Here is a 26,653-nt window from a genome sequence, read left to right on the forward strand (position 1 = left end):
TTCATCTGGTCTCCAACCCCTGATGTAGTCTTGAACTCTATGGCTGTGCCTTAAGCAATTTGTGCCTGTGGCCTGACCAGTACCGCTGCAAGCCTCGAACAAAGCTTAGGAACAGGAGCTTGGACACCCACAAAATTGACAAGGTGCTTTCTTCATCTGGTATTATGATGCCTTCTTGTGCAAAAGGCTTTGTCTGTAACATATAACAGAAATTAAGTAACAAATAAGCTCTTATTTGTCAGGGGAAAATATCGACCATCTTGGTCACTGTCAGGTCTGTGACGATTCCTGTTCTAAGTGCCCAGAACCAACGTCAGAGAACTGCACTGGCTGTACAAGGTACGTGATTATTCTTCATTAGTAGTGGGGGGGGGGGGTCTGTAGCTCCCTGAAACTTGCTGCATGGTCCATGTCTAGCGCATTACAGTCCAAGCTGCTCTGTAAGTTGAAGAGGAAGCCAAGCATGTGATGAAACAATAACATGTTTTACGTATCCAAGTCTGGAATGATCCACACAGGCTAACAAAATACCTATTTCAGGAGTGGGGAGCCTTCAGATGTTGCTAGACCACGACTCCCATCCTCCTTGACAATGCCCACAAAATCTGGGATGACCATAGGATCCCCACAACTGACCTATTTAGACATGTTGAATTGAATGAAGTGTTTGGTTGTCTCCAAAATTATGAAAGGATTTCTAGCAGCTCTTTGTAGAGCCACATAGCCTGATATGGTTTCAGTTCAGCTCCATTCATATCACTGTTTTGAATATTTTCCTCTGCAATGTACAGGCTATTTGCAAATAAGATTATTCTACCTTTGTACTTCACCTGAGTTCTTACATCTCTCTCTCTCCTCTTACTAGGTTTTCCTTTATTTTTTACTTTTTAGATGTATCTAATGCACCCTAGGTGCTTTTAAGGTTATAGAAAATGCAATAAGAAATCATGAGAAGCAAAATAAAGTGAAACATAAATGATTGTACTGCGTATAGGAATAAGTCACGAGGCTAATAGAAGAAAAATGCTTTGAAGCATGCTATTTTTAATTTACTGGCAGCTGGCCCTCTCCACTCTCAGAATCTCCTGGGTCCTCTGGTGCTTTATGGCCTTTTAATAGCTTGGACCAAACCAAGTAATGAATGACACTTCAATAATGCCACCTGACATTCAGCAGAGATGAGTTCCTACCTTGAGGTTTTCTTTTGCTTCCACAAAGTATGAAACAAGTCTTGTGGGTCTTCCCAAACTGAAAAATCTTGTGAAAAAATTCCTTTAGGATAGCATTACACAACTAGTGTCTTCTATTGTTTGCATCGGCTGTCAGGATATTTCCCTATTTTTAAAAAAGAATGACTAAGCTCCTGCTTCTTGATGCATCATGAAAATTACCAGTTGCTCTGCTATCCTACCCATCTCCTTTTTATATATTATTATTTTACTACTACTATTTGCATCAAGCCCTACCTGTTTCAGTTAAAAGATTATAATCTGTTCTGTAGCATAATTTATCAGAAAAGCTGTTAAGAATTCAGGATAAAGATCTGCACTGACAAAAAAAGATAATGAAGACATTTTTACATTTATGGTTTGTCCAAATTTGAGCATTGTTTGGCTGTTTATCTACTTCCTGGACCCTTCAAATTTGATCAGAGTAGTCTACACCACCGTGTATTTGAATCTGTATATATAAGGAGCAGCTACAGTCTTTCCTGTTCATAACAGTAGGCATGCCCTGCGTTTGCCCCTGTCTTCTAATTTGTTGATTTTATTACGCAGAGAGCTGTGCACCAACCCTCAATGCTTTTTTTCTTTTGTTTTTAAATTACCTGTCCATGAAGTGGGCAGAAGCACATAGTCAGGCAATTGTAAGTTTGCTTGTGCACTTTTTAAGATTTGTGCAAATCTCTGGGGCGGGGGGGAGGGGAGAGAAATTATTTCATTCAGGAGCATACTGAAAATAGTTATGAGCACAGTCAGAAAAGAAATGAATGCACTGAGGAAATAGCAGACCCTCCAAGTGTCCCTATTTTCCAGGGACAGTCCCAGATTCACAGAAGCCGTCCCAGTTTCTGTTCTGATCCCACAATGTCCCGCTCTTCCTTTGTTGTTGTTGTTTAGTCGTTTAGAAGCTTATAGGTAGGCTTTCTCTAGAGCCCGCTTTGAGACAATGCCCTCAGCAGCGCTGTACGGCAAATTCACGCGGGTACCAATGCATGCACGTCTCTGCCCCTGTATGTCTAATAAGGTAGAATCTGTTACACACATCCTTCTATTCTGCGAATTTTATAGTGAAGAACGAGTTCAACTTATTTTGCCGCTTTTATCAAAATTTATACCCCTACAACATTATTTGGAATCCTCCCCCGAAATTCTATGAAAATACCTTCTGGAAGATTCCTCAAGCTCAATATCATATGAGGTGGCCAAATTTTGCACTTTAGTAATCAGGAAGCGGTGGGAGTGCCAGATCACCTCATCTGTCTCCTGAGAAATCTCTATGTGGGACAAGAAGCTACAGTTAGAACTGGATATGGAACAACTGATTGGTTCAAAATTGGGAAAGGAGTACGACAAGGCTGTATTTTGTCTCCCTGCTTATTTAACTTATATGCAGAATTCATCATGCGAAAGGCTGGGCTGGATGAATCCCTAGCCGGAATTAAGATTGCCGGAAGAAATATCAACAACCTCAGATATGCAGATGACACAACCTTGATGGCAGAAAGTGAGGAGGAATTAAAGAACCTTTTAATGAGGGTGAAAGAGGAGAGCGCAAAATATGGCCTGAAGCTCAACATCAAAAAAACGAAGATCATGGCCACTGGTCCCATCACCTCCTGGCAAATAGAAGGGGAAGAAATGGAGGTAGTGAGAGATTTTACTTTCTTGGGCTCAATGATCACTGCAGATGGTGACAGCAGCCACGAAATTAAAAGACGCCTGCTTCTTGGGAGAAGGGCAATGACAGGCCTAGACAGCATCTTGAGAAGTAGAGACATCACCTTGCCAACAAAGGTTCGTATAGTTAAAGCTATGGTTTTCCCAGTAGTGATGTATGGAAGTGAGAGCTGGACCATAAAGAAGGCTGATCGCCGAAGAATTGATGCTTTTGAATTATGGTGCTGGAGGAGACTCTTGAGAGTCCCATGGACTGCAAGAAGATCAAACCTCTCCATACTGAAGGAAATCAACCCTGAGTGCTCACTGGAAGGACAGATTGTGAAGCTGAGGCTCCAGTACTTTGGCCACCTCATGAGAAGAGAAGACTCCCTGGAGAAGACCCTGATGTTGGGAAAGATGGAGGGCACAAGGAGAAGGGGACGGCAGAGGACGAGATGGTTGGATAGTGTTTTCGAGGTTACCAGCATGAGTTTGAGCAAACTGCGGGAGGCAGTGGAGGACAGAGGTGCCTGGCTTTCTCTGGTCCATGGGGTCACGAAGAGTCGGACACGACTAAACGACTAAACAACAACAACAACAATCAGGAAGCGTAAATCTCTTCTGTTGAATGGCACACTGCGAAGTTCCCTTGTGTAATCTTTTTTTTTCCCCTGATGTTGTTGTTGATTTCTTTTTGTTTGATCTTGTGGTGTTTAGTGTCACTGGCTTTTGCCGCAATAAAACTTGGTCTGGTTCACAGGAAGAGAGCCCAGAAGTCACATATTCAGTCACCAGATATTGCGCTGCCATGATAGATATTTGACGAAGAATGATCTATGCTACAATTCAATCCTAAACTGAAGGCCCATATTATTAGATCCGCACTTCTGAAGCCCACCCCATATAGCTGTGTTAACTGATCTTTTAATCTTTCTTATAAATTTTTATTCACCCATTATCTATCCTTAATTAAGTATTCTATGTATATGTTTAAATCTACGTTTGGTTCTAGCTCCTATTTATTTAATAATTATTCGCCTGGATTCATACTGTTATGCTATTTATGTATATGTTTTGCTTATGCTGGTCTATGACCGTAATAAAGTACTTGACTTGTTTAGTCGTTTAGTCGTATCCGACTGTTCATGACCCCCTGGACCAGAGCATGCCAGGCCCTCCTATTTCCACTGCTTCCCGCAGTTTGGTCAAACTTATGCTGGTAGCTTCGAGAACACTGTCCAACCATCTCGTCCTCTGTCGTCCCCTTCTCCTTGTGCCCTCCATCTTTCCCAACATCAGGGTCTTTTCCAGGGAGTCTTCTCTTCTCATGAGGTGGCTAAAGTATTGGAGCCTCAGCTTCACAATCTGTCCTTCCGCTCTTCCTTAGGATGCCCCTATTTTCATCAGAGAAATGTTGGAGGTTATGGGGCTATGTGACTCCCGATGCAAGGAGATAAGTAACTATACAAATTTCAAATCAAATTTATTTATTTACGGCTATTAGCCCATAAAATATGTACAAACCTAAAAGCACAGAAACATAAAAACCAATACATCTAACAACAGAAGGGGAACACCACGATGCAAGGGTGGGTCATTGAGCAGTGACAAATAACAGCTTGGGGCCCGGAAAGATCCAAGGGACGGTTCACAGAAAAAGGAGAACTGGAGACGAGATCCGTCATGCACTCTCATCATAACTGTCCGATTAGTTTTTGTTGTTTATGTTGTTTTTTGGTGGTTTTTGTGTGTGAGATAACCGCATTCAGGAATCTCGCCACCTGCAGAGTTACAGAAGGATCTGTATCCTGCAAAAGCAGTGCGGCATGTGACTCAACAGGCCTGCCAACCAAGCGCAGTAAAGCAGGACCCAGGAATTTAGTCCTGGCTATGCTATGTAAGGGACAGTTGAACATTATATGTGGAAGAGATTCAACTGTTTTCCCGTCACACTCGCATAGCGGAGACACCAAACCCTTGGAAAATCTGTGGCTCAGCAGGTTCGATGGAAAAACATTGAACCTTGCACGAATAAATGCAAGTCGGTGTGGTACAGATGAAAGAGATGACATATATGATGGAAGGCCAAGTGGTGGGGTTATTCCATGATACCTGGGGGAGCAGACACCCCCACCCCTGGAGAGGTTGTGTTGATTTTCAATGTCTGCTAATCTTTGCTCGATAAGGCTTTTGGCTGAGCGTAGGTTCATCTTTAAGGAGTCTGCTGGGGAAATTCCGATGCTCAGAAGTTTGGCATGGATTTTTCCTACCCACGGATTAACAAAGTCATCCCGCCAGAGGCACTGAAAGAGGTAATGAAGCCTATGCCAGCTGGACAGCTGAAAGAAGCCTATGCCAGCTGGACAGCCAGTAGCCAAAGACTCGCTTCCAGATGACAGTCTCCAATGATGCAGTCCTTAGCTCCAGATGTATGGCTGCATTGCTCACACACATGGGGAGTTTCAGGAGGCGACGGAGAAACTGATTCTGCAATGTCCCCAGCGATGTTAAATTGGACCCTGGGGCCCAGAGTGGGGCAGCATAACAGAGGGTGGAAACCACTTTTGCGTGGTACACCTTCAGTGCAGAAGGGATGTGGGAGGCTCCGTCGACCGCAAAAAATTGGAGTAGAGTGTAAAGTATTGTTTTCTCTTTGTTCAGTAAATACTGTATCTGTGGCTTCCAGCTTAGGTTGTAGTGAAAAAAGACTCCCAGGTATTTAAATTTGAAAACCTGTTCTAATTGGACTCCATCTAACTTCCAGCTGTAAGTTTTAAGTAACTATACAACCTTTAGAAGATATCTGAAGGCAGCCTTATATAGACAAGTTTTTAAATGTTCAATGTTTCATTATGTTTATATATATTTTGGAAGTGGCTGGGGCAACCCAGTCAGATGGGTGGGGTATAAATAATAAAATTGTTTTTATTATGGAATTGGACATTCCTGTTTTCACTGGAGAAATGTTGGCAAATATGACATAGTGGGCAATGAAAGGGGAATAGCAGAAAGTGACCATTAATCCATCCACCTCAAAACATGGAAAACAAATCACCTGAGACCGTGAGTAGAGTGATGTGGAACCCGATTTCCCCCAATTTTTTTGGATTATCCACAAATCAAATACACCTAAAATTACAAAGGAAAAGCATTAAGACTGGTGTAGTTTCAGGGTAACCTCATGTGGACCAATTAAAGGGAAATGCAGCTGCTGCAAACACACAGTACAGTACAGTGTGGTCAACACCCCCAGATTTTGTTGGCAAAAATCATAGAATCATAGAGTTGGAAGAGACCACAAGGGCCATCGAGTCCAACCCCCTGCCAAGCAGGAAACACCATCAGATCACTCCTGACATATGGTTGTCAAGCCTCTGCTTAAAGACCTCCAAAGAAGGAGACTCCACCACACTCCATGGCAGCAAATTCCACTGTCGAACAGCTCTTACTGTCAGGAAGTTCTTCCTAATGTTTAGGTGGAATCTTCTTTCTTGTAGTTTGGATCCATTGCTCCGTGTCCGCTTCTCTGGAGCAGCAGAAAACAACCTTTCTCCCTCCTCTATGTGACATCCTTTTATATATTTGAACATGGCTATCATATCACCCCTTAACCTCCTCTTCTCCAGGCTAAACATGCCCAGCCCCCTTAGCCGTTCCTCATAAGGCATCGTTTCCAGGCCTTTGACCATTTTGGTTGCCCTCCTCTGGACACGTTCCAGTTTGTCAGTGTCCTTCTTGAACTGTGGTGCCCAGAACTGGACACAGTATTCTAGGTGAGGTCTGACCAGAGCAGAATACAGTGACACTATTACTTCCCTTGATCTAGATGCTATACTCCTATTGATGCAGCCCAGAATTGCATTGGCTTTTTTAGCTGCCGCATCACACTGTTGTCACACTGAAGTGCCTCATGATTTCTCAAAAATAGGTCATCATCACTCTACCACTCACATCCCAAAACTTTCCTCTGAATCTTATGTTTAATGAATGGAGGCAATCTAGGCAATAATACAGCAACACTTTGGAATACTATTTCCTTCTTGATGTCCAGATCTCATTCAGATGACAAATTCAGCAGCCTACTGAGCCCACTAGTGGTTAATAAGCGTCTGTAACTACCCACAAGTTGAGACTATGCTATCTGTTTCTAAAGCTATGTCAGCACTGCAGTCTATTTTTATTGTTTTATTTATTGGCAGCTAAGCCTCTACTGAGTGTCATTCAGAGCAAGGGACCAATAATAAACTAGCATGCATCCTTGCAAATAGATCCGGGTCACTTCCACACCATCCACTGAAAGCACTCTTATACCACTTTAATAGTCATGGCTTCTCTCAAAGAAACCTAATAGTTCACTTTGGGTACTGGGAATTGAAGCTCTGTGGGGGAATAGGGAATCCCTAACAATTCTCGGCACTCTCAACAAACTACAGTTCCCAGGGTTCTTTGAGGGAAACAAAGTTGTATAAGAGGGCTTTGAATGGAGAGTGTGGGTATGGCCAGTGCTTTTTTAAAAAGGGGGGGCTACTCAATGTGTACACATTTACCAGCACCTCTTTTGTTGTTGTTAAAAAGTGTAATTTTTGTAAGAACTTCATGGTGAGTACCAGCACTTATTCTTCTAGAAAAAAAAAAAAAACACTGGTGTGACCCTACTCAGAATTAACAGCAACTACAAGCTAAGGTATCTCCTTATGAATCAAGGTTCTCACAAGTCGAGAACCTTGGACTCGATGGCCCTTGTGGTCTCTTCCAACTCTATGATTCTAAGTATAAACTCATGTTTGCTAATTGAAATGCTTTTCTCTTCATAAGCACACAAACAACAGTCAGGCACTTTAGCCTGCTATTTCAAATAAAGGGGAACTTTTCCTCAGTATCACTTTACAGACATTGCAATGAACATTTGTGAAAAATCAATGCCTCTTTAATAAGCTACTGATTTCCCATAATAAAACTTAAAAATATCACCCTAAGAACAGGTGTATTCTATGCCATCTGTTTCCAACAAATATCCTAACACAATCAGGAATCTGACAACTGAATCCATGTTCAGAATCAGAATCGGGTTTCAACAAGGGCCTAAGAAGCAGTAATTGTTTAGGAATAATATCCAGAAATAAACACTAGATGAAACAAAAACAAACAGTGTAAGGAGCCAGGAAAGAGCTGCCAAAGGCTGGATACTCTAAGGCAGGCATGTCCAACAGGTAGATCGTGATCTACAGGTAGATTGCGGGGCTGTCCCAGGTAGGTCACAGAATGAAGTGTAGTGATTGCCTTTGGTCAACCCTTCCCTAAAAAAAGCTCTACAACTCCTGGCAATGACAATGGGTAGATCACAGCTGGTCTTTTTACACTGTGAGTAGATCACAGTCTCTTGGGAGTTGGACATGCCTGCTCTAAGGCCCTGGACATACTACAGCTTTGGGCTGTAGTAAGTCCCCCTGAATAAAAGCTGTGGTACAACATTCTCCTCATTGCCTTTAGGTAACACATCTGTCTCCTGAGAAATCTTTATGTGGGACAAGAAGCTACAGTTAGAACTGGATATGGAACTGATTGGTTCAAAATTGGGAAAGGAGTACGACAAGGCTGTATATTGTCTCCCTGCTTATTTAACTTATATGCAGAATTCATCATGCGAAAGGCTGGGCTGGATGAATCCCTAGCCAGAATTAAGATTGCCGGAAGAAATATCAACAACCTCAGATATGCAGATGACACAACCTTGATGGCAAAAAGTGAGGAGGAATTAAAGAACCTTTTATTGAGGGTGACAGAGGAGAGCGCAAAATATGGTCTGAAGCTCAACATAAAAAAAAACACGAAGATCATGGCCACTGGTCCCATCACCTCCTGGCAAATAGAAGGGGAAGAAATGGAGGCAGTGAGAGATTTTACTTTCTTGGGCTCAATGATCACTGCAGATGGTGACAGCAGTCACGAAATTAAAAGGCGCCTGCTTCTTGGGAGAAAAGCAATGACAAACCTAGACAGCATCTTAAAAAGTAGAGACATCACCTTGCCAACAAAGGTCCGTATAGTAAAAGCTATGGTTTTCGCAGTAGTGATGTATGGAAGTGAGAGATGGACCATAAAGAAGGCTGATCGCCAAAGAATTGATGCTTTTGAATTATGGTGCTGGAGGAGACTCTTGAGAGTCCCATGGACTGCAAGAAGAACAAACCGATCCATTCTGAAGGAAATCAGCCCTGAGTGCTCACTGGAAGGACAGATCCTGAAGCTGAGGCTCCAATACTTTGGCTACCTCATGAGAAGAGAAGACTTCCTGGAAAAGACCCTGATGTTGGGAAAGATGGAGGGCACAAGGAGAAGGGGGCGAGAGAGGACGAGATGGTTGGATGGTGTTCTTGAAGCTACCAGCATGAGTTTGATCAAACTGCGGGAGGCAGTGGAGGACAGAAGTGCCTGGCATGCTCTGGTCCATGGGGTCACGAAGAGTCGGGCACGACTAAACGACTAAACAACAACAACAGCAACACACAAGATCAGGGTGCTGGAAGACTTCAACATTTCTGTCTCATGCACTGGTGAAACTGCATCATCTCATCCAGAATACAACTTTCCCATTTCAATGTTGAGTGAAATACAGTAATTAAAAACAAAGAGATTGATATGAGGCCCATATTTGAAGGACCTAGTCATTTGCATCCTTCTAGCAACTTAAACTATTCATCTGCCAAAACAAACACATCCTTCATAAAAAGCATCAACCGTTGACTCTTTTTTTAAAAAAACCCACAAAAAAACCACACTAGGATTCCTGGAAGTCACGTCACAAACGAAATTGAGTAAAAATTACAATAGATGAGCTAAAGCAGAGTGTGTGTGTGTAAACATGAAAAGTGATTGATTCTTCAAAAAAAAAAAAAAACTTAGTAGGATCTTGGAATACTTCAGTGACGAAGATGTGGAGACAGAGGAACATGAGACCAATGAGGATGGTCTGTGAAAATCTGGCTCCAGGTGGCAAAATAAAGTCAAAGTTCACAGCTTAGTTGACCTTACTCTTTATCTTGCCACATGTCATAAATACGTTTCATGCTGATAGGAGAACAAAGTGCAAAGAATATAAGGAATATAACCGAACATGGAAGCAGTTCTCAGAATCTGTTTGAGCTTGTTTTTTAAAAGGAAAGTATTCTTCTTTTCTTTGATTCTAGTATTAAACTTCCCCCTTTTCTTTTGTAACAGTTCTTTGAATGATGGGCGCTGTGTTCTGCAGTGCCCTAAAGGGAAATATGAATTTGAAAGTCAGTGTCATTCATGCCATCAGACCTGCATGGAATGCAGTGGAGGCGAACCCAACCAGTGCTCTGCTTGTGGAAAAGGTAAGGGTGTGCTCTTTGACCACTTCACTCCTTTGCCTTGATTTTAGTTCAAAATCCAAAGTGGATAGTACAGTTGCTTATATGACGTTGTTATTTTAAAAAGCAGTATTTTATATATTTAGTATGCCAGTATATTTTTGTACAACTGGGATTTTCTTGGCCCCACTCCATTCCAATCCCAGACCAAAACTGAATTCCACATATTTATACTGGATACCGACCAAATATACCCATTTATTAGCTAATGGGTTCCCAGTCTTCCAGAGTCCTGAGAGGATCAAACATGGAAGTGAAGGATTTTTGCTGCCAGGACTCAAGGAGCTGCTGTTTCCCTCCTGTTGAGCAGTGGCAGCCTAGGCAGAGGGATAGAGTGGCCGTGTGCCACACTTTACAGACCTCTGTCTGAAGGCATCCTCTGTTTGAAGGGCTGCCTGGTCCAAGGCTCATTAAAGATAAATAACCATTTTAAGAAGGGACAGCAGAGGCCTTGGAACTTTCCATTTAGAGGTTCTTGACAGTAGACGTAGGCTGCTCCCCACTCTGGTGCATTGCATGTCTATTTAAATTATATACATTTGCATCTCTGTATATAAATTTAATATACTCTCCAACATTCCCTAGAAAATAGGGACATTCTATTTGCAAATGTGATTTTTTTCATATATACACCCAACCTCCCATTTATTCCTTAATTCTTTTTACATAAATTTACTGCCATATCAAAATACTATTTTTATTAACATTTTCACAATTTATAAATGTTTGTATTTATATAAGCAATTAATAAAAACTGCTGGGATCACTCAAAAGCTGCTACAGATTTTAACATGGTATAATTTTGTTTAAGATATGTTCTGAAGGCCTCCCGTTTTGATACAAATTCAATTCTCAATTTATTGTTTATTTTTTCAGATACACTATCTATTTCAGCATATTCAGTCAATTTTTGTATCCACTCTTGTCTAGAAGGAATTATGTCGCTCTTCCTCCTTGTAGCTATAAGAACTCTCGCTGCCACTGTTGCATATATAAAAAAAATCTTTTATTTTTTTAGGAATATCTGAATCAGTAGTGCCTAACAGATATGTCTCTGCTTTCTTAATAAATGTGATTCTTAACATTTTTTCTAGTTCAAAGTGGATTTCCTCCCAAAATTTCTTTCTTTTGCTACATTGCCACCATATATGGTACAGTGAGCCTTTTTGGTCTCCACATCGCCAACCATTACTTTTGGCTCCTTTGTGCATTTTGGCTAATTTTATACCACCGGTGTTGCATTTTTAACAAGTTTTCCTTTATGGCATAGCACATAGCAAATTTCCAACTATTCTTCCACAGGTTTTCCCATTGGGACATTGTTATAGCATACCCAGTCTTGAGACCATTTTATCATGGCTGATGTAACTTCCTCCTCCTCGACTTCCCAGTCAAGGAGGAGGCAATAAGTTTTAGAGAGGGTTTTACTTTTTGAATTTATTACATCAAATTTAAATCTCAAGGTTTCCTTAACGAACCCTTTTTGTTTATCTACTTTAAATCTTTCGAACATCTGACAATATTGAAACCAATCTGTAATGGCATCTCTTAATTCCTCAAAGCTCTTAAGTTTCAATTGATTCTCTTCTTCTTTTAAAAGTGTTTTATAGGTAGGCCAATTTTCCAACATGTTTTTTTTTTCTTTACCACTGTGGCCTTTACTCCAACCGATCTTTATATTTCTCCCAAACTTTAAGAAGTGATCTCCTTATGATATAACTTGAGAAATCTCTTTGTGTTTTTGCCTTTCCATATATTAAATAAGCATGCGAACCCCAACAGTTATTATGTCCAACATATCCATATCTTTCAAATTGCACCATTCCTTCATCCACTTGAGGCAGGCTGTCTCATAATACAATTTCAAATCAGCCAGGGCAAAACCACCTCTATCCTTTATATCTATTAAAATTTGATGTTTAGTCCTGGGTCTCCTGCCCTCCCATATAAATTTAGATATTTTTTGTTGCCATTTTTTGAGGCAACCTACCTCACTCAGAATTGGGATCATCTGAAAATAAGCACCGGGCTCCCGCGCCTTGTGGAGAGCTGCGCGAAGTCTGGGCTCAGCGCGCCCAGGCTTCAGCATGCAGGCAACTCTCCGGTGCGGGCTCCCACGGCTTGCGGGGAGCTGCGCGAAGCCTGGAGAGTGAGAGGGGTCGGTGTGCACCGACCCCTCTCGCTCTCCAGGCTTCAGCGAAAGCCTGCATTCACCCCATAGGACGCACACACATTTCCCCTTCATTTTAGGAGGGGGGAAAAGTGCGTCCTATAGGGTGAAAAATACGGTACATTTTTAACTATTAACCTAGTCTTATTAGTGTTCAACTTATTAGTGTTCTCCAAAGTTATTAAACAATTCTATTACTCTTATCAAACTTTCTTTGGGATTTTCAGTCATGACAAGCACATCGTCTGCAAATGCTTTAATCTTATACGTGTTGTTGCCCAAGGTGATACCTTTAACACAATCGTCTTCCCTAATTTGGTTATTTAATACTTCCATTACTAAGATGAAAATTAGGGGTGATAGGGGCATACTTGCCTAGTTCCTTTATTAATTTTGCATTCCTCTGAGATATTACCATTGATGATTAGTTTTGCCTTTTGATCAGAATAGATTGCCTTTATTCCTCTACTAAAATTTTCGCCGAATCCCATTTCTTCTATCAATTCTTTCATAAACTTCCAAGACACATTATCGAAAGCCTTCTCAGCATCAACAAACATGATGCCCGCTGCTTTATCAATTTTAAGTTCCAAGTATTCTAATACATTTATCAGTGTTCTTATATTGGATTGCATATATCTTCCAGGGAGAAAACCTGTTTGATGTTTGTGAATTGTCTCCTTCAACAATATCTTTAATCTGTTTGCGATGATATCAGCATAGATCTTATGGTCATTGTTTAGCAGAGCGATAGGTCTATAGTTAGCGATATTTGATAGTTCTGTTCCTTGTTTATGGATGACAGAGATAGAGGTCTACTTCCAAAAGTCTGGTAGCTTCCTAGTTTTAAGGATGTTGTTCATTAAATCTTTTAGGGGTAGGGATAAAGCATCTAATTTTTTATAATAAACAGCTGGAAGACCATCAGGACCTGGTGTCTTCCCTGATTTTGATCTTTGAATAGAATGTTGTACTTCCATCGCTGTAATGGGGGAATTCGAAGTTATTAATTTTTCCTTAGAAATCATTGGTAATTTACATGTCTTTAAGAATTCCTTAATTTTTTCATTCTTCTCCAGGCCTTTTTTATATAGTTTTGAAGAGAAGTTGACAAAACTTTTCCTGATCTCTTTCGGGTTTTGAATCCAAGCTTCCTCAACTTTAATTTTACTAATAATTCTGTCATCTTGCTTCTTTTTTATCTGCCAGGCCAATAATTTACCTGGTTTATTTGCATACTCAAAGTTTCTATGTCTCATCAACTTTATTTTCCATTCTATTTCCTCATTTATTATCATAGAAAATTGAGTCTGTAAAGTTTTTATGGTTAGTTTAGTTCAACAGATGATGATCTGTTCATCATCTGGTTTTGGAAGAGTTTTTTTTTCATTTAACCAAATTTCCTCCCAAATTTTTTTTCTTTTCCTTTATTTTCTTTTGGATTGCATTATGCCTGATAAAGAATCCTCTTAACACCGCTTTGCTCGCATCCCATACCATTTTTTCATCTGTTCCTTGATTCTAATGAATTCAAAATATTCAAGTAAAATTCGCTTTGCCTTCTGGACTATATTATCATCTGTCATCAATCCTTCATTGAATCGCCATATTTTTGTTTTTACTTCCTCTTCTTTGAACCTAATTATTACAGGATTATGAGCAGATAAGGTTCTAGGACCAATTTCCACGTGATTCACTTTACTTAATAATAATTCTTTTGTCGTCCATATTGTGTTGATTCGTCCTGCCAATTTATGCGGTTCAGAATAGTGCATTAATTGTTTCTCAAGAGGACATTTGAATCTCCAAGTATCATTTAGGTTCAAAGGTTCTATTAAATGAAAAAAGGAGTTCGGAAGCTTATTTTGTCTTGTTTCTTTTTTAAAAAATCTGTTCTGTCCAATCCAGATTACCAACTACTCCGTTAAAATTTCCCATTAGAATTAGCTTTCCCCTCAGGTATTCCAATGCTTTTTCTTCTAATAGATGGTAATATTCTGATTTTCTTTCATTAGATGCATAAATTCTGATGACTATTATCCTTTCCAAATTAATTTTTATTTCAATTATCACTATTCTGCCTTCTTCATCAATGAAAAGCAGTTTAGGTTCCAGATGAGATTTAGCATCTATTACTACCCCTCTTTCCTTTTCCTTACTAGATGCAATAAACTCTAGACCTAATCTCTTGTTAATTAACACTCTTTTATGTTTTTCTGGGTCTCTTGCAAGCAGATTAATTCATATTTTTTTGTTTTACAAGAACGTGTTCAACCTTATTTTTCTTAAATTTATCATTCAAACCATTTATGTTCCATATTTTATTTCGATTTCACAATATACTCCTCTCTGCAGAAATTACTCAACATAAAAAGAAAAAAGGGGGAAAGGGGGGGGAAACCAAATTCAAACGTTACTCTTCTGGTTCCTCTGAATGTCCCCAAAGAGGCCTCTTTCCTCCTAATTCTTTCCAGTAGGTTCTCCAAAAAAATTCTGCTTCTGGTGCAAATGTAAATTTTATGCCAACCTGTGCCCTCTTTGGTCCTCTTTTTTTCTTTTTCAACATGCATTTCCTCTCTTTGGTGATGCATAACTGGCCACTCTACAGAACAGTCTGTGTGTGTGTGTGTGTGTGTGTGTGTGTGTGTGTGTTGTGGCAGATAACCCATTTAGTCGTCCTGATCTCAAGGATAGCAGCTCTTAAGACTGTATTCTCAGCTAGGGGAAAAACAAGGTGATTGAACTCAGGTTGCCTTTTGCATTGACTTGTAAAGCACTCAATCAAGTTGCATTAAGTCTGTGTCTTTAGGTTAAAAGGTTCATAATGAAAACAGTGAAACATCGTCCCACCACTGTGTGTGATTTTATCTAGAAGAGAAGCATGCAGAGATAGATGCAATTCTAAACATGTGTTGATACATCTAGGTATTTATTTTCAACAAAATTAACAGGCCAGTTCTCATTGTCATAAATCCAGCTAGTTTGACAAGAGGTTTGAACAAGCCAGACAGCACATGGGAAACAAGCAATGCTTTACATGGCAGTATGAATGCACCCCCAGAATACTTCCGAGTATCAATGGGGCTTGTATCCTGGGTTACTGTGTGAGCAACTTCAGGGAACCTTTCTTTTCCAGTCATTGCTTTTCCTGAAGATTTCCCTGCATTAATTTAATTAAGCACTTCAGGCTTTCAGAGAAAATAATGGGCTTCAGAATGAGTTTCAGAGAGAAAAAGGTTCAGTTATTGTTAATGGGAAACCTTTCCATTTCTAAGCAGACAGGTAAATGTAGAGAAGGGGCAGCAGCAACTCCAAATCTCAATTAACTGTTCTGGTGGCTCAGCCACAATTGCTCCCACTAATCAGTTCCCCAGATCAAAATGATCTTTTAATACAAACAGGAAGGTTTGGGGTTGATTTGTTTGTTTTTGATGAACAATTCTCCTAGTGTTTTTTGTTCTGCTTTGTCTTGCTTTCTGCCTTACAGATAAGAAAGGCAACACACGCTTCCTGTACCTGGGAGAATGCAGAGAAAGTTGCCCTCTGGGTCACTATTCTTCAGAGGAAGAGAACACCTGCCTGCCGTGCTTTGAGCATTGTGAAGTGTGCCCTGATCAAACCATGTGCGAAAGATGCTTTGATGGATACTACCTGGCTGATAATAGCTGCCAGAAGCACAAATGTAGAAAAGGTAAAACTTCTGACAACAGCACATTAACACACTTAAGGCCAAACACTCATTATGTTCTCCTTGATTTCCATAATTGTAGAGCTGGAAGGGACCTTCAGGGTCATCTAGTCCAACCCCCTACTATGCAGGAATCTCAGCTAAAGCATCCATGACCGATGGACATCCAACCTCTGCTTAAAAACTGCCAAGGAAGGAGAGTCCACAACCTCCCGAGGGAGACAGTTCCACATCAAGGCACACTGGCACCAGCCAAACAGCTGGTTGCCAATATACTCCCACCTGCACACACACCAGTAATAGTAATTACAGCTTATTTTTTTAATAAGATTTATACACTGCTTGATTGTTTTTTTAAAAAAACCTTCAAAACAGTTTACAAAAATGATAAAACAATAAAATTATCACTAAGAAAAAATAACAACAATTTAAGACATTTTAAAAGTTAAAATAGCAGCAGACTAGAACAAATTAAGACTCACATCAACTTTCTAAACATCTGAATAGGCTTGTCTAAACAAAAATGTTTTTAACAAGCACTGAAAAGAATACAGGGAAGAAAGAGAGAGCTGATCATCAGTAGAGTAACATACCCTGTGGAGGAAACCAAAACCAAAACAAATAGTAATAAAAACGTTAACAGCACCAAGAAGGATGAGAAATCCTTGGAACTCTCTGATCTGAAGAGGAGATTAGCAAACATTAAGTCTGTAATATCAACTCCAGATGCAAGGACACAGGAGTTGGAAACACACCAATTAAATACATCCAACTTCTCCTCACCACGAAGAAGGTACGTGTGCATCAGCCAGATATTCTCTCAAGAAACACCAAAGAAGAGGAGCAGCAGCTTGGCAACCCCGCTACCCCTAAGCTAATAACCTTTAAGGAAACCAAGAAATATCACGCTGCTGACAGACAGCTGAAGCCACACCACAGACCCCAGGCTACATACGGACCTCCAAGACTCAGGACCTTACTGAGGCACAAGCAGGAGGACCAGTTATTTCCATTACATCTCTGACAGAATAGGACAAATGATGTCCCTGCTTATGAAGCTGGCTCCTTGCTGGCCAATGACCCCCACATTGCAGCGCATGCCTCTTTAATACTTCTGAAGGCATGGGTGGAATTAGCAGCCCCAACCACCTCGTGAGGGAAAGAGGGATTGACAGCCAACAGGCCAGCATAAGGTTACCCTCTTAACCAGAAATGTGGCTGGATGGGCTTCATCTACCAGGAGCGCCTGTTTCACTGACTTTCTATCACAACATCACATCTTACTGGTACAGGAAACCTGGACCAGGAATGACATACCTGTATCATTAAATGGGTACCTCTCCTTTACATTGGGAGCTGAACCAGGGAAGAGGCATGGCAGAGCAAAAGGCTGGGGATCCTTATTTCTAGCAACATCAACTCCACACCAAGGCCCCTCCCTTCACTGAAGACAAACACCTTGGCTGCTCTGCCCCACCTTAACGAGAAGGCTCTGTTAATTAATGCCTACATGCTCCCAATGCATTAGAAATCGGAGATCAGAGCCCAATAGGGTGAGCTGGAAGGATATGCTGCAGACCTTACACTGCAAAATCCGAACACAATGGTTGTACTGGGAGGAGACCTAAATGCCAGACTAGGGCCAAATGACCAAACTTTATAGATACAGTTTGGCCCTGCCGCACCAGATCTGGAGGTTGAAGGCCCACTTACAACTCAAGCCTCAAAAGACCAAATGTCAAACTTTGCAGGTCTCTGCCTAGCACAAATGTCTTTCAAACTAAGCCTCTACATTCTAAATAGTACCCTTGGAAAGGACCATCCAGCTGAGTTCACCTTCTTGTCTGGAATCAGGATGAGTCCTATTGAGTACATCACTGTCTCTGAGGAGCTTCTCCTACACATAAAGAATGTGGAGGCACTGGCAGAGGAAGAGGAGTGCGAGGAGAGCACACCGCCCCCGGCAGCGCGATCCCGGTGGGGTGCCATCGCGGCTGCCCCCCCCCCACCCACACTGGGCACCATGCCCCCACAGGACGTGTGCCACATCCCTGCGGGTGGTGCGCCACCCCAGGACATGCACCAGCCCCACCCCCTCCTGCTCTCCGCCTCCCCGGTGCCAGAGCATAAAGCTCTGCCACTGTATGGAGGTCATACTCAGATTTGAGAGTGATCATTTCTCAGTTTCACTCCACCTAATGGTGGAAGACACGCAGGACAATTCCCAGGCTATTGTGTATAGGGAAGCTTTTTTAATGTTTAATGTTTTATTATGTTTTATATATGTTGGAAGCTGCCCAGAGTGGCTGGGGCAGCCCAGTAAGATATGTAGGGTATAAATAGTAAAATTATCATTATGAATTGGGATGTCCCTATTTTCATTGGAGGAATGTTGGAGGGGATGCAAGTATAGGCCATGTGGTGCCCATAAGCTGGTTCCTGACTGCCAGAGTTTTTCTCCCAGAACACCTGCCCTAAGGTAGCCACTGCGCGGTGGCAAGCATGGAGCTGCCTTGCTGGATGGCGGAGAAGAATCTCATGCCAGTATTAGGTCCCCCTACAGTAGCACAAGCTGACCTCTTCGGGACGCTTTAAGAACAATTTACAAAAATGATTGTCTTGCTCTGATGAAAATGTCTCTGATGAAGATGCAATGATGCAGAGTGAATTTTTTTATCCAATCTCCAGTTTTTCAAATTCACAGATTTTTTGAAAGCATTTCAGCTCTCTGGTCTCTGTGGATATGTTTATTTAAAATCAATAGACAAAAAGCCAAAGAGGTCAATACATTAAACGCACAAAGCCTCCTCTCTTCGGGGAGGAAAATAGTTGACCTTGTTGGGTGACCCTTCTAAGGCTGGCCTCAGACTTAGCTCCACTGCAGCCCATAGACTGACTTCTGGAGAGACATGTAAATTGTTCATTGGGGTTGCAGTTAAATTGGGTCTGAATTTAAAATAGAGAATGACTTGACCCATAACAGCAAACTCATCAATGTTTAAAAGCTATACGCATTTATGTTCAACATTGGCATGCTTGTACAAGACCTCTGACTGGAAGTCATCTCCCCAAAGCCTGGAGCTTGCCTGCATTGCACTTCACATCCACCATATATTGTTAAAACAATCTGACCTCTGGTGAAGAGCAAAACCATTACATTAGTGCCTTGCTCATTTCCCTAAACAGCAACAACGTCGGTTACTGTCGCTTGGTGCTGAAAATACAAATAAAATCCTTTTGGTTCGTGCAAAATGATAATCAAATTTACTCTAAATACTCTTGTATGCCAAAGTATACTGAAGGACATGAGCAGAGTCTTGTTTTTATTTCAGGTTTGATGAACTTGAAATGTACATAAGCTTTTTTGCTATGAAAACCATTTTGTTCTGGGATTAGAAACTTGCCTGTCTATTAATATGCCCTCTGTCCAGACAGCTTGACACATCTGTGTTCTACACTGCATCTGGCACAACGATGAAATAAAATAAAATGTTAGTGGGGTAGTTGCAACAGTGCACTGTTAACGTGTAAAAGCTTTGTTTTCACAATAAAACTAAATAAGCTTCACCATTAGGACTCTAGCATAGGAGGCGTGCGCAAGGCCAAGGCGAGGGCAGGCGGCAACACCCTCCCCTAAATCAATATAAATACTTAACTAACTGAGGTTTTGCCCACCTAACAAAAAGCCTAGCTGCGCCCATGATTGGAGGTAAAACAGCTACACTTTACTAGGGTGTAAGACTCCAGAGTGACCCAGCCCTAGATTATACTGAAAGAGGTTGATGCAAAATTATTTCCCAGTGGTATCCCAGGTAAAGTTTGTTAGAGCTAATCAGCAGCAGTGCTAGAACAAAACAAGCAGCAGCGTGAGCAGAAGGGCAAGCAGGGCCCAACCCTGACATTACGCAAATCTCCTCTGCACATGCAGCCCAGAAGAGCTCTAACACAAAAGGCTTCAGTCTTCACACTCAAAGCAGTGTCTCTTCTGCCTATGGAGCTCCTCCATGTGGAGAACTCTCACACGTGTCGTTTAACACATAAAGAGAAGTATGCCACCTTGTGAGGTAGGCCAGTGGTTCTCCATGTTTAAGCCATTATTGGCCACCAAAGGCCCCTGTCGCAAGTTTAAAAAGTGGACATGAGAACATTTCAGGCAATTTATTCTGATGAATATTTATGGTACACAGGCCCCAGGCATACATTTATTGAGACCTTTGTGGCTGATGGTCACCTGCCATCTCCTTAATATTGATATTAGCAGACAATGGAATATTTGGGGGGAGTGCTGCTGACAGACCAATGTTACAAGTTTCTGTTAGTCTCAGAGAAATGATGTTTGGACTCCCATGAAGTGAAATCCGTGTATGTTGACTGTTTCATGGACTGCCCAATGTGCAGGTGAAGCAGAGGAACTTGACTCAGAAGATTGCATTCCTTGCGCAGATGGATGCCTCTCCTGCAGCCTGGGTATGTTTTATTTTTTAATCTTTAAGTTTCTACTTCTGTACTTTCAGTTATTTCTTTAATATGTACTTATATATTTGTTTTTTGTTTTATTCTTATATGCCACCCTTCAGGGCAGAGCCCTCCCCAGGCACCTTACAAAAGCTAATTTGTTTCATGCACATACTAGGATAATTTAGCTTCATATAGATAACTGGGCCTGGAGTTGAGCTGGATGCAGGCACAATGGAAGCTACTATCCCTGTAACCAACTGCTGTCACCACAGCAGTCATCTTGCCCCATAACAGCTATGTTGTGTTATGCCACACTCCCACAACAGACAGTTAGTGACTGGCACCCACAGAACTTTCTCAAAATATTTCCACAGGCCAACGTGTTGGCAACTCCTGCATACATTAAAAAAAATAATGAAGCATGGTCATGTTCTGTAGTAAAGTGATATATCTAACAATTTTTAATATCCAAAAGTAATAAATAATACCAAACAAATAGTAAGACTATAACATATATTTGTTTGGTTAATAAAGTCCTCAGGGCCTTCTCAGTCAGTACAGTACACCAGGGTTTCCCAACCTTTTTCTGACTATGGCCTCCTTCTGACCTCGTTTTCTTCCTGTGGCCCCCCATGGACATAACCAAGCAGGGGCAGGGAGCAGCTCTCCCCCCCCCCCAAATAAATACAAATCAATAGTAATCTGAGGTTCTGCCCCCCCCCCCCACAAAACAAAAATCTTGGCTACGCCCATGCCCCTTTCCGTCCTAGCAGTAGAAAGGTAGCTGTTTAAATGCTTTGTTTGTAAATACAACATGTTTTATTTATAATTTTGATAATTTATACAAAATACAATTACATAAAGTGATAGGAACATATGGAATATTGTTGAAGCTGAAAAACACAGAATCCTGGAACTGGAAGGACCCCAAGGGCCATCTTCCTAGTGCAACCCCCTGCAATGTAGGAAACTCCGCTAAAGCATCCATGACAGACGACCATCCAAGCTCTGCTTAGAAACCTCCAAGGAAGGAGAGCCCAGAACCTCCTGAGGGAGATCCATCTTCCATGTATTATAAAAAGTAAACTACACTTATTTGACGCAGAGTGGGAAACCTACACATCTTGTCCAAAACGCACACAGGTGGTTCTGTATATATGGGAGAATTTTTAAAAGCAAGTGGTCCTCACTGACCTGGTGCAAAAAGATCTTGTCATTTGGAGGAGCCCTGGCTGCCTAAATAAAACACTATGGGCCCCCCCCCACCTGGGAGTAAGGCCCACTGAACTCACTGCGGCTTTCTTCAGAGTAGACAATTATTTACTAGGTGCCAGTCAGCAGCAGCAGGCGACCCCACTCTGCTAGGTGCTGGGGTGGTTTGCACCCTGTGCCTTGCAGAGTCAGACCCAGGCTGCCACCAGGTCCAGCACTGGCAACAAGCAGCTCTGGCTCACCCAGCCTTACCCACTGCCACCCCACCCCCACACTTACTGGACATTGGGGTTCTGGATCAAAGCGGGAGCCTCAGCAATCGCCCTCTCCTCCCCTGGAAACAAACCGGGACTGCTCCAAGAAAATGTACGTGGCAAAAAGGAGCACTAGGCCCTGGTGGGCTGCCCCCTTGCCTGCTTGTGATTGGCTAAGCAGATAGTCAGCAAATCAGGATTTTTAGAAAAATGATCTTTCCCCCCCTTCACTTCTCGCTTCCCTTTATAGCCTCTGACTCTCCTGCCGTGGCCCCCCATTTATGTGGTTTTCACCTGTGGCCCCCTTGGAATATCCTGGGGCCCCTAGGGGGCCATATGGCTATTGGTTGGGAAGCACAGCACAGCCTTGGCAAATAACAGCCTTGATAAACAATATCTTCACTTCCTCCTTAAGCCAGCGTCATTCCTTTCCCCAGCTGATGTGTGAGTTGAAGGTCTGCTTGTGGCAGCAATCTTGATGGGGTGATGGAAGAGAGCCTCTGAGTTTCTGGGGTCTACTAGCTCTTTCATTTCTGACCAGTAATTTTGCACAAAATGTGTGGACAGCTATAGAATCATTTCCCAAAATGACCACTGTTTGCATTGGCCCCAAAACTGCTGTTTCATCACACGGTTAAGGCTGGTTCATACACACATGCCTTCTGCTCGATGACTGCAGTATCAACTGTTTCTGGGCAGTGATCACAAATCAGACCCCATAGACTTTTATTATCATTGAACATCACCACATACGCAGTGCTTTTAGTTGGTAGTCAGTTTATGCTAACAAATCAAAGCAGGTGACACAAAAATAAAAAGGGTTTTGTGCTTGTGTGAACTTGTGTAGAGTCTGATAGTTAACTCACCTTCCCCACTTCTGGAACATTCCTCCTTTGGATTTTAGGTGATAAATTGTTTGGTAGGATTATTGTCTATTAGGCAACTCTGTTCCTCTATGAGCTATGTTTAGTTCCCAAACTCAGTGTATTTCTGGGTCAGGAGCCTATAGGAATTCCTTGAAATCTGAAACTGGTGGGCAATTTCTGAAACTGAAACAGGTGATGCTACTGATGCATGGCACAGTTTTCTCAAGGAGTGGACTGGGATCCTTCAGTGGGCCTTCGGCCGCCCTCAGGTGGCATCTCAGTGCTCATTATTATTTACATCTTATTATATATAAACTGAGAAAAGAAAGTGAGAAGGGATGAAAGAAACTGATTGGGGGGCACACATGGATGAATGGGACACGGGTGGCGCTGTGGGTTAAACCACAGAGCCTAGAACTTGCCGATCAGAAGGTTGGCGGTTCAAATACCCGCGACGGGGTGAGTTCCCGTTGCTCAGTCCCTGCTCCTGCCAACCTAGCAGTTCGAAAGCACGTCAAAGTGCAAGTAGATAAATAGGTACCGCTCCAGCGGGAAGGTAAACGGTGTTTCCGTGCGCTGCTCTGGTTAGCCAGAAGCAGCTTAGTCATGCTGGCCACATGACCCGGAAGTTGTACGCCGGCTCCCTCGGCCAGTGAAGCAAGATGAGTGCCATAACCCCAGAGTCGGCCACGACTGGACCTAATGGTCAGGGGTCTCTTTACCTTTTTTTTTTACACACGGATAAAGGCATTAGTTGAATGTGCAACAGAATGTGAGTAGAAATTAGTAGAGATGGGTAAAAATACATTGAGGGGCATGGGGGCAGGTAGGAAAGGGAAAAATATAAAAGAAAAAACATTCTCTGCTTAAAGCCTGTGGTTCATCAAATTCTGACTTAACTGGTTAGGCTGAGTGATGATACTTCCAGAGCAAATGTATGCCCATAGCTTGATGAAAGCTGAGCTATGGAACTCCTTGCCACAGTGGCAATACTGTGGCAAAGATATGAGCAATTTCCAAAGATGGATTGGAGATCAGTAAAAAAAATTTTGTCAATAGTTACTAGTTGCTATTATGCCAAACGCTGCCTCCCTCTGCCACCATTTTGTGACTGTTTTTGCTCCTGCACTATCGTTTTTTGTGAGTGGTAGGCCACAGTATTTCTCTTTTTTTTTTAATAATTTTTTATTAGTTTTCCAACACAAATTAAAAACAAAACAACACACACACATAAACAAACAAAAACATATAAACATGTATAATTTCAAAACCTCTTTTTCATAAACCTTGCTTCTCGGACTTCCCCTTACCTCCCCTTTTCTGCATCCCTGTTTTAAAATTTCTTCAACAAGTCTTCATACCAATTAATTAATTACTTATTTTCTTTTTAAGCTTCTTCTCATACTTAATCAATTACAGCTGTAATTCTATATTTTCCTTTCCCTTGACATTTTAGCACTCATCAATTTTACAACAATTTTTAAGGTATACTTTAAATTTCTTCCAATCTTCTTCCACCGTCTCTTTTTCTTGGTCACGGATTCTGCCAGTCATCTCCACCAGTCCCATGTAATCAATCACCTTTGTCTGCCATTCTTCCAGTGTGGGTAGTTCTTGTGTCTTCCAATACTTTGCTAAAAGGATCCTTGCTGCTGTGGTGGCGTACATAAAAAACGTCCTATCCTTCTTTAACACCAATTGGCTGACCATACCCAGGAGAAATGCCTCTGGTTTCTTATGAAAGGTACATTTAAGTACCTTCTTAATTTCATTATAGATCATTTCCCAGAAGGCTTTAATCTTCGGGCAGGTCCACCAAAGGTGATAAAAGGTTCCTTCAGTCTCATTACATTTCCAGCATTTATTATTGGGCAAATGATAGATTTTTGCGAGCTTGGTTGGGGTCATGTACCACCTGTAAATCATTTTCATAATACTTTCTCTTAAGGCATTACATGCCGTAAATTTTATACCGGTGGTCCATAACTGTTCCCAATCCGCAAACATAATGTCATGACCAATGTCTTGTGCCCACTTAATCATAGCTTATTTGACAGTCTCATCTAGTGTATTCCATTTCAACAGCAAGTTGTACATTCTTGATAAATTCTTAGTATTGGGTTCTAACAGCTCTGTTTCTAATTTGGATCTCTCCATCTGGAAGCCAATTTTCCTGTCCTGTTTAAACACCTCCATTATCTGATGGTAATGAAGCCAATCTCGTACTTTAGACTTTATTTTCTCAAAACTCTGTAATTTAATTTTTCCACTCTCTTGCTCTAAAATTTCACAGTATTTTGGCCATTTAGATTCCATATTAGGTCTTTTCACCTCCTTAGCTTCCATTGGTGACAACCACCTAGGGGTTTTATTTTCCAACAAATCCTTATATCGAATCCAAACATTATATAATGCTTTCCTGATAATATGATTTTTAAATCCTTTGTGAGTTTTTACCTTGTCATACGAGATATATGCATGCCAACCGAATCTATTATCAAATCCTTCCAAATCCAAAATGTCTGTATTCTCAAGAAGTAGCCAGTCTTTCAACCAGCAGAAAGCTGCCGATTCATAGTAACGTCTTAAGTCCGGCAGGGCAAACCCCCCTCTGTCTTTTGCATCAGTTAATATCTTAAATTTTATTCTGGGCTTTTTGCCCTGCCAGACAAATTTAGATATATCTTTCTGCCACTTCTTGAAACAGTCCATTTTATCCACAATCTGTAATGTCTGAAACAAAAATAGCATTCTAGGCAATACATTCATCTTAATTATAGCAATTCGGCCTAACAAGGAAAGTCTCAAATTTGACCATATTTCTAGATCTTTCTTTACCTCTGTCCAACATTTGTCATAATTGTCTTTAAATAGGTTCACATTCTTAGATGTCATATTAATCCCCAAATATTTCACTTTCTTTGCCACCATTAATCCAGTTTCACTTTGAAACCTCTCTTTTTCATCATTTGTTAAATTTTTCTCCAAGACTTTAGTTTTTTGCTTATTCAACTTGAATCCTGCTACCTGACCAAAAACTTGAATTAGTTCTAAAACTCTTTTCGTACTAGTGTCTGGCTGTTGTAAAGTCAATACTAGGTCATCTGCAAAGGCCCTCAGTTTATATTGTTTGGCTCCGACCTGGATTCCTTTAACCAGCTGGTCCCCCCTGATCATATTTAACAATACCTCCAAGACAGATATAAAAAGTAGTGGGGATATTGGGCACCCCTGTCGTGTCCCTTTTTCTATGGAAAGTTCTTCAGTAACCACATTATTTACAATTAACTTTGCTTTTTGTTCAGAATATATGGCACCTATACCATTTTCAAACCTTTGGCCTACCCCCATCCCGTGGAGGTTCTTCTTCATAAAGCTCCAAGAAATATTATCAAAGGCTTTCTCCGCATCCACAAATATTAATACAGCCTTCGTATTAATATTAACTTCTAACAATTCCATAATGTCAATTATGTTTCTTACGTTATCTGACATATGTCTCCCTGGGAGAAAGCCGGCCTGGTCCTTGTGAATCTCCTCCACCAACACCTTCTTTAGTCTTTTTGCCAAAATGTCAGCAAATATTTTGTAATCCACATTAAGTAATGATATAGGGCGGTAGTTCTTAATCTGATTCTTTTCAGTCTCAGTTTTTGGTATAAGTGTAATAAATGCTTCTTTCCACGATTCAGGCGCCTTTTTCCCCTCTAAAATTTCATTGCAGACCTCCTT

At 41.3% G+C, this 26,653-nt stretch overlaps 1 protein-coding gene across 1 annotated transcript in view; it reads left to right on the forward strand.

Moving 5' to 3' along the window:
- Positions 1 to 220: 220 nt before the first annotated feature.
- Positions 221 to 26,653, forward strand: part of LOC310827623 (proprotein convertase subtilisin/kexin type 5-like) — a gene marked incomplete at its 5' end in the record, with an annotated part of 58,958 nt that continues 32,525 nt past the window's right edge. The window contains 4 exons of the mRNA XM_083703785.1: positions 221 to 339; positions 10,101 to 10,237; positions 15,931 to 16,134; positions 20,530 to 20,598. Coding sequence (XP_083559911.1) covers positions 221 to 339; positions 10,101 to 10,237; positions 15,931 to 16,134; positions 20,530 to 20,598 — 529 coding nt within the window. The remainder of the gene's footprint in view (positions 340 to 10,100; positions 10,238 to 15,930; positions 16,135 to 20,529; positions 20,599 to 26,653) is intronic.

Source organism: Podarcis gaigeae, assembly GCF_964106915.1.
Source record: "Podarcis gaigeae genome assembly, chromosome: 11".
Taxonomy (NCBI): Eukaryota; Metazoa; Chordata; class Lepidosauria; order Squamata; family Lacertidae; genus Podarcis; species Podarcis gaigeae.